We start from the raw sequence: 16746 nt of genomic DNA, 5'->3' as shown, positions 1-16746 counted from the left end.
CCGGTTGGAGTATTTGTATTGAAGTGACTGTGTGTGTGTCATGTCGATATTATGAAACAGTGCTGATAACCGCAGATGGACAGTCCAGCAACCCCCGCCTACTGTGATCGTATTAAAGGAGGGAACAAAAAACGGGGGGAGGGTTTAATCGAGTGTGGTTTCTTGTGCTTTTTTTTCGATTACAGTGGGGAAGTTGGTGCACTGCTTTCGTTTCAGTAACGGTGCGATAACGCAATTGGACCTAGTGCGTTCATCCCGGGATTTTTCTAAAACTGGGAATTCCCGAATCCCGGGAATTTTCAAATTTTTTCCCTGGAATTCCCAAAATTGAAAAAAAACATATTTTGGTCTGGAAATTTAAATTTTGTTGTGACTGTTGAAGAATTTTAAAAACGAAACTATTGGCACTACGCCCCCCGGGGCATGGCCTTCCTCTAACGTGGGATTTCTGCTCCAGCGCCTCTGACGAGACAGGAGAAACCGGGACCGACGTTTTACTTCACCATCCGATAGAAGCTCAGTGGATAAGGCGGGAATCGAACCCGCGTCTCATAGCATCATCGGGATCGGCAGCCGGAGCCGCTACCCCTGCGCCACGAGACCCAAGAATTTTATAGTGTTCAAATTGGAATTCTGCATATCGTCGCTTGTGTGCTATCTTAAAACACGTCTGCTGTAAAAAGATAGGACGTGTCACAAGATAGCACACAAGCGACGATATATCAGCATTTATTTCTCTTCTTAGGGAAAATTGGAAAATCCGATTTTTTGCGTTACGTAATAAAAGAACGCTTCCTTAACACCTAAACTCCCAAGCTCGAGAAAAAGGGGGAATTTCCATACGAGTTAAAAGCCCCTCTTCAGAGTTGGCCCAAAAATTACGGCGAAAATAATATTTTTTCAGGAAACTTCAATATTTCAATAAAAATCAATCAACTAAAAATAACTTTGAATGCATTTTTTGGCGTTGATAATCACTTTAACCAGTTTTGAACATATTTTAAATTTATTTTAAAATTTCTATTTTTTCTGTCAAAATCGTTAAAACTCTCTTCTATTTGCGTAGACTTTGTCCTGAAGGGTAACTTTTGTCTCTGAACAATATTTTTTTAATAATTCGCTGCCTGAAATGATGTTCAAATGGAAATTTGATGTCAAAGGGCAATCAAAGGGTCTTTTATGTAAAATTGGACGCCTGATTTGATGGCGCACTCAAAACTACAAAATAACGTATTAAATTTTAGTTTTTTTTTTCAAACATTTTGAAAGTTTGCATTTTTGAAAATACTCAAATTTTTCACATAACTACGTATTTTCGAAAAATAATTAAAATTACAGTTTTTTACAATGGATGTCAAATGATCGCAAATTTTCCATACATTTCTACAGCGATTGCGCATTTTTTAAACTGCAAAAAAAACATAAAACAACTTTAAAAAAAATAATTAAAATTTCAGTTTGGGGTTTTTTCATACATTTCAATGGTATAAAAATATCTTTTAAATACTCAAAATTGGCACAAAATTATGTATTTTCGAAACAATACTAAAAATATCAGTTTTTGACAATATGCCAATTTAATGATTTTGATTTTTTTTATACATTCCAAAGAAAATATTTTTATTTAAAAATACTCAAAGTTTTCACAAAACAACGTATTTTTAAAAAATGTTATTAATTAGGGTTTTTGACAATATGGGATGATCGGGATTAAAAAAAATATCATTGTAATCGATGTGGTATAGTGTTAATAATACATTATAATAATAATTGTAATCGAAATGTATTAAAAAATTGCGATCATTTGATATCCAGATTGTAAAAACTCAAATCATGTATGGGTCATTCCACCCGAAGCGGAACAGCACTTGAAAATTACCATCTCCGATTCTGCTCAAATTTGGCAGAGCTGTTGAGACTATCAAAACATGCAAAAATCCCGAATTTCATCCAAATCGAACCACCCCCTCCATTTTTGTACCCTCCCAAAAAATCGACTTTTTGGCGATTTTTGAGCAAAACCCCTATCTTCAAACGACGATAACTCAGGAACCGCAAATCTTAGAGGGTCGGTCTTAGACTCAATTTTGAAGGAAATTGGACGTAGAATCCATTTCCGTGATCAAAATTTAGATTAAAATATGTTTTCTACCTGTATTGCGCAATTGAAAAATTTAAATGGCCGTATCTCAAAACAGCCCTATTCATTTTTTAAATTTGACCTCACCATCGTATTCCCCGGCCAATTTTACATAAGAATCACTTATCGACAGAAAGGAATATGTTTCGTTCCAGAGATATCGAATTTTAAAGTTTTGAGTATTTGAGATTACCTAAATTAGCTACACTCGCCGCATCTGCTAGAAGCACTTGGGCGCGTTGATCAATAATTACTACCTGTTGTTCTGTATGATGAATTATTTTTATTTTTTTATACGATTTAGAGATAATTAATCCCTTGAACAATCTTTTTTTTGTTTAAGAATTAATTATTGGGTAATTTTAAATGCATTGTTTTTCCTGATCTCAGTGTCTTTGAACCATATTAAGTAAATTTTGAACTTTTAATATTTATTTGCAAATGCTACAGCGTTTTTACAATATAATTTTATCATTTTCATATCATTAGGAAAAATATGAAAATAATATAATTTCTTTTTTTCCTAATTCCTAATTTCTTCTTTTATTTAAAACAAGAATAAATGTAGAGCTGGCTGTAGTAGATGAAATAATTCTCATGGGTTGCCATGTGCGGTAGCGAAATAGTGCCATTCAGCAAAAACTTCAAAATCTGCCATACGGTTTGAAAGATTGATCATATAAAACCGATTTTTTATATTGTGAGCCAGTTTCATCTGAATAATTGATAATTTTTTTTCAATTCTGATACATTTAATTTCAAAAACAAAAACATATTTTTCTGATACATGTGGACACAGCTGCATCGTCTTCCAAGATTTCGAAATGATTGACAAACAAAAAAATCAAAAACAAGAAACCAACACAACTGAATTTGATCTTAATCAGATCATAAATCAAATTAATCTTTGTGATTTTCTCACATTTTTCAGTTTTATACTTTGGCGTCATCCATAAAGTATGTCACGCTCTAGGGGGGAGGGGGGTCTGAGCAAGTGTGACATTGAGTGTTGTAAGTATAGGAAAAGTGTGACAAAGGGGGGGAGGGGGGGTTCATTTTGGCTGATTTTAGCGTGACGTACTTTATGGATGAAGCCTTTCTTTTTTTTCAGAAATCCTCCTCCTTAATCATGCTTCACGAGAGTTTAATTCATGTTAATTCATAATTTTTAACACGATAATGTATCGTACACTTTTTCTTAAGAAGTGTTACTTACAAGATCAATTGCAATTTCCTGCTAGCTCTGTGTGAATTCCATTCTGCCCTGTATTGCGTGTCATTCTTGCTCTGTCCTGTGGGCTAGCACATAAATGCACCGTATACTTTTTTTAATTTAAGATTATACAGCAGTTTCCTACTAATTAACTAATGATTATTTGGGATGAAATCTTATTTCAATAAATAACCAGGTAGCAGTTATTGATCAACGCGCCCGAGTGCTTCTAGCATATGCGGCGAGTGTAGCTAATTTAGGTAATCACAAATACTCAAAACTTTAAAATTCGATATCTCTGGAACGAAATATATTCCTTTCTGTCGATAAGTGATTCTTATGTAAAATTGGCCGGGGAATACGATGGTGAGGTCAAATTTAAAAAATAAATAGGGCTGTTTTGAGATACGACCATTTAAATTTTTCAATTGCGCAATACAGGTAGAAAACATATTTTAATCTAAATTTTGATCACGGAAATGGATTCTACGTCCAATTTCCTTCAAAATTGAGTCTAAGACCGACCCTCTATGATTTGCGGTTCCTGAGTTATCGTCGTTTGAAGATAGGGGTTTTGCTCAAAAATCGCCAAAAAGTCGATTTTTTGGGAGGGTACAAAAATGGAGGGGATGGTCCGATTTGGATGAAATTCGGGATTTTTGCATGTTTTGATAGTCTCAACAGCTCTGCCAAATTTGAGCAGAATCGGAGATGGTAATTTTCAAATTTGCATTTTTTCTTGCACACTTCAGGTGGAATGACCCGTATACTAAAAAAAACACCTTAAAAATAAAATAAAAATTTCGACGAAATGTATGAAAAATTCCAGATTAAATCTAGATCAAATATTATAAATACAAGATTTTTTTAGTTTTGAAAAAAAAAATAGAGTATTTGAATAAAATATGACTGATATCGAAATGTATAAAAAATTCCCGATTATTTGATCCCATGTTGTCAAAAACTTAAATTTGGGGGTTTTTGTTTTTCAAAAATACGTTGTTTTGTGATAATTGTTTGTATTTAACAAAAAATATTATTGGTACCTAAATGTATGAAAATTTTCGGTTATTTGATGCCCATGTTGTAAGAAGCCAAAATGCCAAGTATTTTTTACATTAGTAAGAAGTTTTGTAAAATTTTTGAGTTTTTCACAAAAAAATATTACTATCAAAATGTATATAAAATTCGCGATCATTTGATACCCACATTGCAATAACTAGAATTTTCAGCATTTTTTCGAGTTATATTATATTTTTAAAATACAGGCAAAAGACGTATTTTGTGTAATTTTTAACTTAATTTTAATTTCAGACACCATCCTGTTTCCAAATAAATATATTTTTTAAAGTTAGGATGATTTTAATAGGATTATAAAAGCCACTGTCTTCCATATAGGCCAAATCCCTTAAGGTCTGCGATAAAAATTCAAGAGAAATCATCCAAATTGTTTTTTTTTTCAATTAATTTTTTGTGAAAAATTCTGTACTATTCGATAAAAATATTTTTTTAATTAGGCCGTTTTAGAACAAATAAAGAAACTCATTTTTGGACATTTTAAAATGCTAGGCTTCATTTAAAAAATAATGATAAAAAGGAAAAGTCATGAAGAAATGAAGAAATTTCAGCATGATGTAGTATAAACAGACAATTTTAAGAAAAATGCATGCAAAATATGTCTTTTCTAACCATTTTTCATCAGAATTTTGAAATTAAAATGACTTGTTGTGCTTCGAATTCCGGACACTGAAAAAAGCTGATTCGAATTCCGGACACTTATGAATCGCACAAATTTGGACTGAAATTTTAGCGAATGTTATTTTTTAGGTCTTAAATAAGCTGTTAACATCAAAACAATCAATATTTTGTATAAAAAATTGCTACAATTTAAGGAAATCAAAACCATACAGCAATTCCCCCCGAAAACAGCATGATTTGAAAAAAAAGTTCTCCGATCGAGCTCAATTTTTTTCTGGAGGATCCTTGGCCGAAAAAATTAGACCCGTATTTTTTTTGTTTGGCCATTAGAGTGACCTACGCCGTGTTAGGGTGGTTCGCAAAATGGCAATTTTCGTCGATTTTCGCAAAAACTACTTTTTTTAAAAAGTCATATTTCCGCGCCATTTCATCCGATTTTAGCTGTCTTAGACGCAAAAGAAAGGTGATTAGTTGGGCTATTTGGGAAAAATAGTAAGAAGTTTCAAAAATCTAGCTTAACATTTGAAAAGGTCGTATGAAAACTTAAAATGCTATTTTGAAGGTCTCGGGACCAAAGAGCCTATGTCTGAAAATATGTTTATCGAATTTCTCGGAAAATTTCACATAACATATCGAAAAATTGTGAAGTTATGTTTTCGATACTCTGAGATACGATTTTTTGAAAATAAAAACTGGATTTTTCGACGCGCCACGCGCAAAAATGGGAAAATGACGAAAACGGGATAAAATCGACTTTTTTCACTAAAACAGCGATAATTTTAAAATTTCAGCGATGACCTATAGATGTTATGGTACCAAAAGTTGCGTCTTTTAATTACAAAAAATTGGTATTTTAACATGTATAGGCCATCGCTGAAATTTTAAAGTTATCGCAGTTTTAGTGAAAAAAGTTGATTTTTTCCCGTTTTTGTCATTTTCCCATTTTTGCGCGTGGCGCGTCGAAAACCCCAGTTTTTATTTTCAAAAAATCGTATCTTAAAGTATCGAAAACATAATTTCACCATTTTTTAATATGTAATGTGAAATTTTCTGAGGAATCCGATAAAAATATTTTCAGACATAGGCTCTTTGGTCCCGAGACCTTCAAAACAGCATTTTAAGTTTTCATAAGACCTTTTCAAATGTTAAGCTAGATTTTTAAAACTTCTTACTATTTTTCCCAAATAGCCAAACTAAAACCTTTCTTTTGCGTCTAGGACAGCTAAAATCGGATGAAATGGCGCGGAGATATGATTTTTTGAAAAAAGTAGTTTTTGCGAAAATCGACGAAAATTGCCATTTTTCGAAACACCCTAACACGGCGTAGGTCACCCTAATGGCCAAACAAAAAAATACGGGTCTAATTATTTCAGCCAAGGATCCCCCAGAAAAATTTTGAGCCCGATCGGAGAACTTTTTTTTCGAATCATGCTGTTTTCGTGGGGAATTGCTGCATATATTTCTGCTTTGCCTTCCTGGTGCTTCAGACGCTTATGAAATATTTCAGTGAAATGTTTCAATTGACATTGACTACAGCGCCAAAACTAATTTGAAATGAAAGTTGATGTTAGAGTTTATCAACTAACACAGTTTTGACAATTATTATGCGAACTTATATTCAAATAATTGATAAAAAAAAAAGATGAAGTGTCCAGGCTTCGAAGCGTCCGGGAATTCGAATCATGACGTTACAATAGATAAGACTTAAAGTTAAAGTTGGTTCTGAACATGAATGCATAAACTCAACAATTTATTTGAATTATTGGTAGGTTCATTCCATGCGATGAAGTGGATTAAATGGTCTGCAATCAGTGCAACAAACTACCAACTAAGACAACGTTTGCTTTCCAGGTTAATTACTAACCTTTAACAAACAAAGCCGTTACGAGACTGCTGAAGATTCTTGCACAATCCTAGGCCGAACGAAAATACTATCAAACCTGGAAGAACTAATCTTCCGAGAGTTGCATCCCCCACATGAGCTCAGCACCGTACTGTTTACCCAAGACCTCCTGTCCAAACATTCAAACATCACTTCCAGAGAAAGCCCGGCGTTCTGGTTTTCACAATGTCGCCCCTCTGCGTGTGAAGATAACAACAATAAGTATCAATCATTCGCCTTGGAGACGCAGATAAACTCGACTTCCACCGGACAGGCATGGCCTACTCCGTCGTCGTCAAACGCAGACGAATGCATTTCTCGGGGCAGAGAGGCATAGGATGGCATTACATTTCCGTATTATTTATTGCCAAATGACACATCCAGAGCGCATCGACCGACCGTTGTTGTTGTGGTTCGGTGACAGGCCACACACAACAGTGGAAGAGTAGGCTGTGAGAGGGTGGTGAAGAGGCCACCTGCTGCTGAAACATGGAATGAATGAGCCTCCTGAGGGGAAATGTTGTGTTTTGGGGAGTGACATTTCAAAATGGCACTGGTTGTGTTGTTGGGCGAATTGTTTTGGAAAACTTGGTTTTGACCTTATTAAAAGTTATTGTTGATGTAATTTGAGGTTGTCAAGCATGCAGTTGGAAATTGTCCTTGTTTTCCCTCGGTGCATGTTACAGTTAATTGTAATGAGCCCTTGTATAAGCTTGATTTGCAAAGTTGATGAAAAATAGCAGTCCTTAAATCGTCCCAAATCTGATTTTAATATGTTATTTATGACCAGAACTTCCCGACATTCCAAGCTCCACCCTAAAGGCCATTTATCTCCAAAGTCTCTTAAGCCCAGCTCAAAATGGCGCTGCTTTTTTTGGTTCACGAAAAACTTTGCCATCCCGGAGTGCATTCCCTAACCTCAAACATTCCCGAAGGGAGGGAAGAGGGGGCCAAACCGTGAGCAATAAATTGATTCTTTTCTCTCACTTTTTGGCCTATTTTTCCACGTTTTGGCAACCCGATCTTTTCTGCATAAAGTCGACACAAACAACCCAACTATCGCCAGTGACAAAAAAATTTGAGGTTAGTGTTGCTCTTTTGGTCGCATCGAAGCAGGCTTTGATTTCTTTTCAACTTGAGTCAAATGTTGACGTTTTACCCTAGATCACGTCGCCGCTCCTAAAACTAAATTCATTCACGCCATTTTTTCTCAACTCCACTCCACTAAAATATAGATTTTTCTGGCAACCAAAGTTTGCAAAACAACTTTGACGTTTCGGATTACCTCCCTCGAGAATACACAAACACAAACTCACACAGCCAGACAAAAATAGTGTCTCTTTCTCCGCCTCCTTGGACCAAACAAAAAAATTGCACGACATTTTGATGGCGGCCATCTTTCCCTTTAAGGCACCACACCACCCTTCCCTCCTTCTTTTCCACATTTCTGTCTTCTTCGTCTTCTTAAGGTGAAGTGCGCCGTGGCACGCAAGCGACTTGATCAACACGTAATTTGGTGGAAAATTTATTGCGAAATTCGCGTATGTGTGGATCGAAAGTTGTTTGGGCAAGTTTTATTGCGCCATTTTGTTCGAGAGCGTCCAAAAAAGGGCGTATGCTTGATTGCGCAACAACAACAACAATGGCGCGGCAAACAGAAAATAATAGAACGCTTATCGCTCTGGCAGTTGAGCTAACGGTGAAAAATGGGCCTTCTTTTAGTGTTTTTTAGTAGAGCGATGGGAATTTGCCCCCGTTGAGCGTGGAAAATGGTTCGCGCTGTAAGGAAGTGTGGGCATCCTTTTGGTTGTTGTCTTTTTGGGGGCACTTTCCGGGAAATAAATGAGCTGGAATGGGGTTGGAAAGTTGAGGGTAATTGAATTCGCGGGAAATCCCACTAGATTTTTGAGGAGAGCTGTCAGAAGTGCTCGATTTTATTTGATTTAAAAAACAATCAAATCTGAATCATTTTAAGTTCATTAGTAGAACCATTTAAAAACTGTCGAAAATGTTCAATTTCTCACATACGAACAGGTTTTTTTTTGAAAATTTTAAATTAATTTTTGTAGAAACTTTTTGAAAAGTTTAAAACTTATCGAATTTACACACTGAAAAAACACCGGATTCGAGTGGTCGAAAAGACAGTATTTACTGCCATAATATAAACACTGTAGAAAAAGCATAAACTGGAATGGAAGTGTTCCACTGAGTGAGGGCCGTCCCTAAACCACGTGTACACTTTTTTTTAAATTTCCAACCCCTCCTCCCCCTTCCTCGTGGACAATCGTCCATACAAAAAAAAACATTTTTGGTACGCTTTGTATTCAATCAATTGAAGAGTAAAGCTAAAACTGCTCGACTTCTGGTCTTGAAATCAATCTATCTTGATTTGTTGGAACTTCTGACGCACATATTTAAACCGGAATTTCAAGCAAGGTCGTTTTTTGAGTATTTGTTTTCTCTTCAATTTAATCAATATTAAATCCGTTATAAATCCTATCCGATTTTACCCTTTGAAAAATTTCAAATTCAATCTGTTTAACAAGTTGAGATCAATCAAAATCTGTTGGAATGCCGGTGTTTTATTAGTTTTCAAATTTGTGGACAGTGGAGACTTTTTATTCGAGCGGTCGAGTAGGAGAACTGTCATTTTACCAATGGAGCATTTCCATTCGAGCAGTTTTTGCTTTTTTCTACAATGTATTTCTTATGGAGCGAACTGTTAAAAACTACTCTACTGCTCTATTGAATCCGTTATGATTCTAATAAATTTGCTTGTACCTTTGGCAACAATGAAGTACTGGAATCGAGTGGAAGAAATGACAGTTCACCCATAATGAATTTATTGTAGAAAAAAAGCAAAAACTGCTTGAATGGAAGTGCTCCAGTTGGAAGTCTGTCAAAACTGCTCGTATCCAAACTGGTATAGATTATTCCAAAACTTAATTTGAAATCAGCATCAGCATTCGAGCAGTTTTTGCATTTTTCTATGATGTATTTCTTATGTCTTTTCTACCACTCGAATTGGAAATTTCCATTAAATTTGCTAGCGTCTTTGGCAACACTCTTTGCGAGCTGTCACAACTACTCGATTGTTTATAGAACACCTGCGTTCGAGCAGTTTTCCACAATGTTTTAATCCTTAAAATTAGTAAATTTTATATTATCAAGGCTACAAACTGCTCGAATGCCAGTGTTGCGTTCAAATTTGTTTCGATTTCGCTTTCCAAACATGGTAAACTACTTCAAAACCTGTGCAAAGCTGTCAAAACTGCCCGAATTCACATTGTTCTTTGAAGCAGTTATTTTTTGAATTTGTTTTGCTTTGAATTCATTCAATTTTGAATTCGTGAGAAATTTGAGTAGATTAGGGTCTTTGAATACTTTGAAAACTGCTCAAAATCACATTCATAATTGCACTTTTTTCGTTTAAAGTCAATATATTTTTAAATTTTATTATATTTGAATTCTTGACAAATTAAACGACTTCTTCAAAACTATTTAAGATCTGTCAAAACTGCTCGAATTAGCCCAGTTTTTTGAACCAGTATTTTTTTAGAATTTATTTTGTATTAATCTTGTATTTAAATTATGCAATTTTAAATTTGTGAGAAATATCTCTAGATAACCGTCATTGAAAATACTCCTAGAAAACTGCTCGAAATCACACTCTTTATTATTTCACCATTTCTTATTTTCATTAATTGCAATTTATGTTGAATTTTGTTACATTTTAATTTCTACTCGATTTCATCGTTGAAAAAAAAAACGTATCGACAAACTTTTGGAGCGTTGTCAAAACTGCTCGAATTTACGCAGTTTATGAAAAAAATCAAAATTTAAATTAAAAAGCTCAAAACAGCTCGAATGGAATTTTTAATTTTAACTCAGATTAATTATTTATTTTGTGTTCCGTCCTTTTTGAGCATACCCTCTCGATTTCGTCTCCGAAATCATGCAATCGTTTCGCCAAAACTGCTCGAAATTATGAAGTTTTGGGTACCTGTTCAGAATTTTAGAGAGTTAATTGTAAATTTTGTTTTTTATTTAAATTATTAAAAATATGAAAATTGAAAACATTTTATGAAAATTATGATTTTTTCAATTCGAGTTCATTCAAGATTTTCCAACAGAATGGAGCACGAGCAGTTTTTGACAGTTCGCTCCATAGGAAATACATTGTAGAAAAAAACAAAAACTGTTCGAATGGAAATGCTCCATTATCTTCGATTTCGGAACTTTAAAACTGCAAAAGCCTTTTTTAACAGCACTGAAGAGAAATCGCCAAAAGAGGTTTAAATTAGACCAATTCAGCATAAACATACGAAAATTCTTTAATCTGGATTTAAATTAAATGTCAAAACTGCTGAAATAAAACAAAATATTTATACCGGTTAAATATTTTTGTGTTTCACCGTTCTTGAGATTCTCCACTAAATTTGTCTCTGAAACTTTGCAAACGTTTTGAACAACTTTGTGAGCTATCAAAACTGCTCGAATTTTCAATGTACATAAAAACAGTTCTGAATTTGAAATAATTAATTCACACTCATATTTCTATTTTTGAAATGAAAGTTTTGTTTGATTCAAAAGTCGCGATTTTCAAGATTTTGGCAGCATTGGCAACACTGGTCGAGTATAATGACAGTTTCTCACCAGAAACATTCTCGATGTAGAGTGTGTAACGTCTAAAGCCTTTTTGGCAGCACTGGAAAGAAACTGTCAAAAGAACCGAATTGACACTTTATCAGCATAAATCATTCGAAAATATATCTATCATTATTTCAATGCAGTGTCAAAACTGTTAGAATAAAATTTTATCGAAATTGATTGATTAAAGTCACAAAAAAACAAACTGATTCAAATAGCATTGTTGATTCGAGCAGTTTTGATCGCTATCCTAGAGTATTCTACTCGAAATCAAATTCGCAACGTTGCAACGTGGGCATGCCTGCGCTTTGGCAGCACTGTACAGGAAGTGTCAAAAGTGCTCGAATTTCCACTGTTATTCAAGATATTTGAAAATGCCTGCTACGATCAAATCATTCCGACAGTTAAATTTATAGTGTTTTAAAATACTAAATCCAACAATAGATCTCCAAAACACCCCTCAAAATTGCGGCAATTTAGTCCGGTGTAATTAAATTCACCAAGCTTAGACAGGATAATAGCTGGTAATGGAGCAAAATATTTTGCCCCCTCCTCCTTAACCCCTCCCCCCTTTTGCCAGAAGCTCAAACTTCCTCTCTTCCTGAGTGGGTATTATTATTATTATCAGTCCGCCTTCCTGTGTGTGTGTTTTCTCTCCAAATAGATCCTCAGCTGAGCCAGTAGGAGCCACAGCATCCTTTTCATGTTCCGCACTTTTGCAAAAACCCATTAACTGGCTTGCTACGATCCAGATCATAGAGTAGTATTCTAGATGGCGGGAGGTTTGTTTGTAGAATTTCTTTGTTTTTAATTTTTATTTCATTTCAAAACAAACAACCCAAATTTGACAGACGTCAAAGCTGACAGCAGTGCTGCCAGTCTTCGCTAACCCTCTCTGCATCCGGAACAAAATTGCTGATGTCGAACCGACGCTGCACTCAAATTGTCGGCAGTCAGGCGAAAAACCACTTGAATGACGAAGTCCCTGGCAACCCTGCCCAGCTGCAGCAGCAGCACTATCCAAGCAGGCCGACGACCAAACCCGGGGGCAACCTCGATGTGGAATGTAATATTTTAAGTAAACCCACCCCCTCTCAGGTCTTCCTGCACTGGTTTCGCCTGCTGGGTTTTCGGTTTGAGGTTATGATTTTGGTTTTCGAGCTTGAAGAAAAATCTGCAAGAGGATTATTCTAGTTGAAACTATTGACGTAGAGTGCGGTTGGCGCACGAAACAAAGTTTCGCCCGTCTTTCCACGTTGATCAAAAGTGGTAATCTTTGAAATGAGGGGGAGATTTGGCTTGCATTTTTAATCAAATTTGATGGGATGCAGTGCAAATTTGCGCTGAAAGTTGATTAGTTTGACGTGGCGATGGCAGCACTGTCAGCTGTCAGTGGGGTTGCTTTGTTTACGTCTTTCCACGTCCGTCGCCTACCTTATTTTTCCCCAATTTCCAGATAAAATCAGCTGCGTGGAACAGCTGATGAAATATTTACCTAACCTTTCTTGCGAGCGCAAGATTCGAAAGCAATCGCTCTCGTTCCGCACCGTTCCCTGATTGACCTAATTCGATTAAAAGTCTGCTTAAAGTTTCACCGCTCTCCAACATAATCGAATTTTAACCCCCTTCTTCTCTCACTCTCTCTCTCTGGACAGCAACTCGTACGAGCACAAATTCCGACGGCACGTGAACGACGCAACGAGCGGAACTGGCAACACTGGCGGTGGCCCGATGGAGCCCCGGAAGGTGCACCGGGTGTCGGCCAGCTACAGCCAGCTGTCGATCCGGATCACGGAGGCGCTCACGAACAACCTGGGCCGGATAGAGATCACCTGCCTGGCGACGATTCCGGCCCACGTGGAGCCGGGTGCCGAGTACGCCGACTACAAGACGTCGCTGATTAAGCGTGAGTATTTTTGATTTTTGAAATTTGTTGGTCTCGCGATAATAACTACCGGTGGAAATGCCCTTAATGTTCTTCAAAGTTGAAAAGAGAGCTTTACTAGCCTTTAAAAGTTATAAATTTAAAGCAAATCTTGTTTAAGACTTTTTTAAATATGCTAAATTTGAGTCCTCTAATAACAACCTCCGGTGGAAATGCCCTTTATTTATGTTCAAATTTAAAAAGTTCTAAGCATTTCAAGTAAAACAATTTTTTGGTTGCCTTTTGAACTTATTGATTGTATTTTGTAGACATCGCTGTACCTATTTTCGACCCACACTCTGATTGGTTGGAATTTTGACAACTCGAATTGCGGCGTGCGGCGTCAACACGCATACTTGAAAAAACTGGCTTTGATAAACCAAAGGGCCTATCCACGAATATAAATTAGAAAATATTTATTACAGAAATTAAGAGCAATTGTCTACCAAATCGAAATCAGGACTAACATTTCAAAAGGGCCAAACATTTAATATTACGCTCTTTTGAAACATAAGTCTTGATTAAAAAAAAACAAATCGTTTTTGAAAAGAGCGGAAAATTGCACGAATGTTTCATATTTTAACATTGAAAATCGGACCATTAGATGCTGAGATATCGACATTAGAAAATAATGGGTTGTTTAGGTGAGACTTAGAAATCATCATTTTTCCTGTTTTTTAAACTTTGCGTAGCAATATCTCAGCAACTAAGGGTCGTATCAACATAGCTCTAAAAGCAAAATATAGAGAATTTTGTCAGCTATTCAAAAATATTTTTTCAAAAGTGGGCAGGCATGGACACTAATTTTAAAATATGAATGACTGCGACTATTTTCAAAAAAGTTACATAAAAATTACTATAACTTGAAAACGATGCACTTTATCAAAATTTCAGTAAAGTCCTTTTTGATTGCAAATTCGATTTTACATCGAAAAACGAAGTTGAAAAATTTGTGCGACCAATATTTCGATTTTCTGAAAAAATCAGTATTGATTCAAAAATTCATAACTCGGTCAAAGATTTTTTGGCACATTTTGGAAATTTCTGAAAAGTTGGCATTTGATGTCCTCTAAAACATATCAGAAAATGAAAAAGAAAATAAAAATAGTGTTTTTATGCAAATCAAGTTTTAGTGACAAAAAGTGGAATTGAAAATCTAAAAAAAAAATTGTTTCCGCTTATAATTTTTTTTCAGTGTAGTCCTTATCCAACTTTGCCGAAGACACCAAATCGATCAAAAAATTCCTTCAAAAGATAAATATTTTTGAATTTTCATACATCATTTTTGAATGGATAGCTGCCAAATTTGTATGGACAATTATATGGACAAACTTATGATGCAAAATGGCTTCTTTGGGCATACCGAAGGCACCAAAAAAGTTTCAGACGGATTAAAAAACACAAAAAAACGAGTGACCGAAGCCTTAGAAAATTGCTCAAATAATTATGATAAAACAATACATTTGAAAAAATATTTTTTTCAAAAATCATATTTTCATTGTTTCTGTTTATTATTTGCTTTTTAATGCTTAGTTTTATTTTAAATAATTACAGTCAAAACATATAATTCGAATAATTAAGTAAAAACATTTATATAGAATATAGAAAAAAAAAATCATAAGCAAAACTGGCAACACCTTGTTATACACTTTTTTCTTGACTGCCTTAAACTGACGGCAAAGTAGCATCAAAAACTGATCCAACGCGGCTAAAATTATCAGAAATGTTAACATTTTTGGAAGGGATAAGCTACTTTCAATTCAATAAATTCAGTGAAATCCTACTTTAAAAACCTTAATTAACTCTATTCATGGAATTAGGTCCAAAATAGGTTCTAGCTGCTAGGTCCAAAATAGGGACATATCCCTAGTTTCACGACGGAATAGCAAGAAATATAATTTTTGTGATTCAATATCCGAAGTGAATGTTTTCCCTTGCCGTCGAATAATCGAGTCTGGACTGTGTTGCAATTTTGAGTTTTAAATACCAAATAATACTGTATATTTTAAAAATTGTAATAAAGTGACAATCCACCCAAATTTCGCTTCGTTGTATTTTGTCAAAGTATTTTTTTATTCTAAAAGTTCTGATAAAATTTACATAATTTTGGTACCTTTAATGTAAATTATAAAAAAAATTGGGTATTTTAAAACAAAATACGGTAAAGTATTTTACACTAACATTTAAAAAAACAGTGAAAATTCATTCAAAATTGTCCGTCGATTGGTCCATATTGCAAATGGGTAATTCTCTACCAACTCACACGAAATCGGGAAAAGTTGCCCCGACCCCTCTTCGATTTGCGTGAAACTTTGTCGTAATCACGAATCCGAGGTCCGTTTTTTGATATCTCGTGACGGAGGGGCGGTACGACCCCTTCCATTTTTGAACATGCGAAAAAAGAGGTGTTTTTCAATAATTTGCAGCCTGAAACGGTGATGAGATAGAAATTTGGACTTTTATGTAAAAATTTGGACTTTTATGTAAAATTAGACGCCCAATTTGATGGCGTACTCAGAGTTCCGAAAAAACGTATTTTTCATCGAAAAAAACACTAAAAAAGTTTTAAAAATTCTCCCATTTTCCGTTACTCGACTGTAAAAAAATTTGGAACATGTCATTTTATGGGAAATTTAATGTACTTTTCGAATCTACATTGACATTGAACTTTTTTTTTCGTAAAATCGCGATAACTCGTGATGTTTATAAGCAAACCCCTTATGTCTATATACCATTTTTTTGTAATTGTCTGTTCTACAACTTTGTAGAACATTGTTACACTCTAAAAAATAACCCTGCAAAGTTAGAAAAAACGCGAAATTTTAAAATGAAAAATTTTGTTCTAAATGAAAAAATGACCCTTCTGGGTCAATGTTGATTCGAAAAGAACATTAAATTTCCCATAAAATGACATGTTTTTTTGGATTTCTGAGTACGCCATCAAATTGGGCGTCTAATTTTACATAAAAGTCCCTTTGGCACCAAATTTCTATCTCATCACCGTTTCAGACTGCAAATTATTGAAAAACACCTCTTTTTTCGCATGTTCAAAAATGGAAGGGGTCGTACCGCCCCTCCGTCACGAGATATCAAAAAACGGACCTCGGATTCGTGATCAGGGACAAAAGTTACCCCTTAGGACAAAGTTTCACGCAAATCGAAGAGGGGTCGGGGCAACTGCTGTGTGAGTTGGCGGAGAATTACCCAAATAAAAAAATTAGAATTAAAAAAAGTTTTTT

The 16746-nt window shown here is 35.0% G+C and overlaps 1 protein-coding gene across 1 annotated transcript in view; it reads left to right on the top strand.

Moving 5' to 3' along the window:
- LOC120415046 (uncharacterized) overlaps nt 1–16746 on the top strand; it is a 179197-nt gene that overhangs the window by 107289 nt on the left and 55162 nt on the right. The window contains exon 8 of the mRNA XM_039576420.2: nt 13239–13489. Within this exon, the coding sequence (XP_039432354.1) occupies nt 13239–13489 (251 nt within the window). The remainder of the gene's footprint in view (nt 1–13238; nt 13490–16746) is intronic.

This window comes from Culex pipiens, chromosome 1 (assembly GCF_016801865.2).
Source record: "Culex pipiens pallens isolate TS chromosome 1, TS_CPP_V2, whole genome shotgun sequence".
NCBI lineage: Eukaryota > Metazoa > Arthropoda > Insecta > Diptera > Culicidae > Culex > Culex pipiens.
This window is presented reverse-complemented; position numbering and strand designations above follow the sequence as displayed.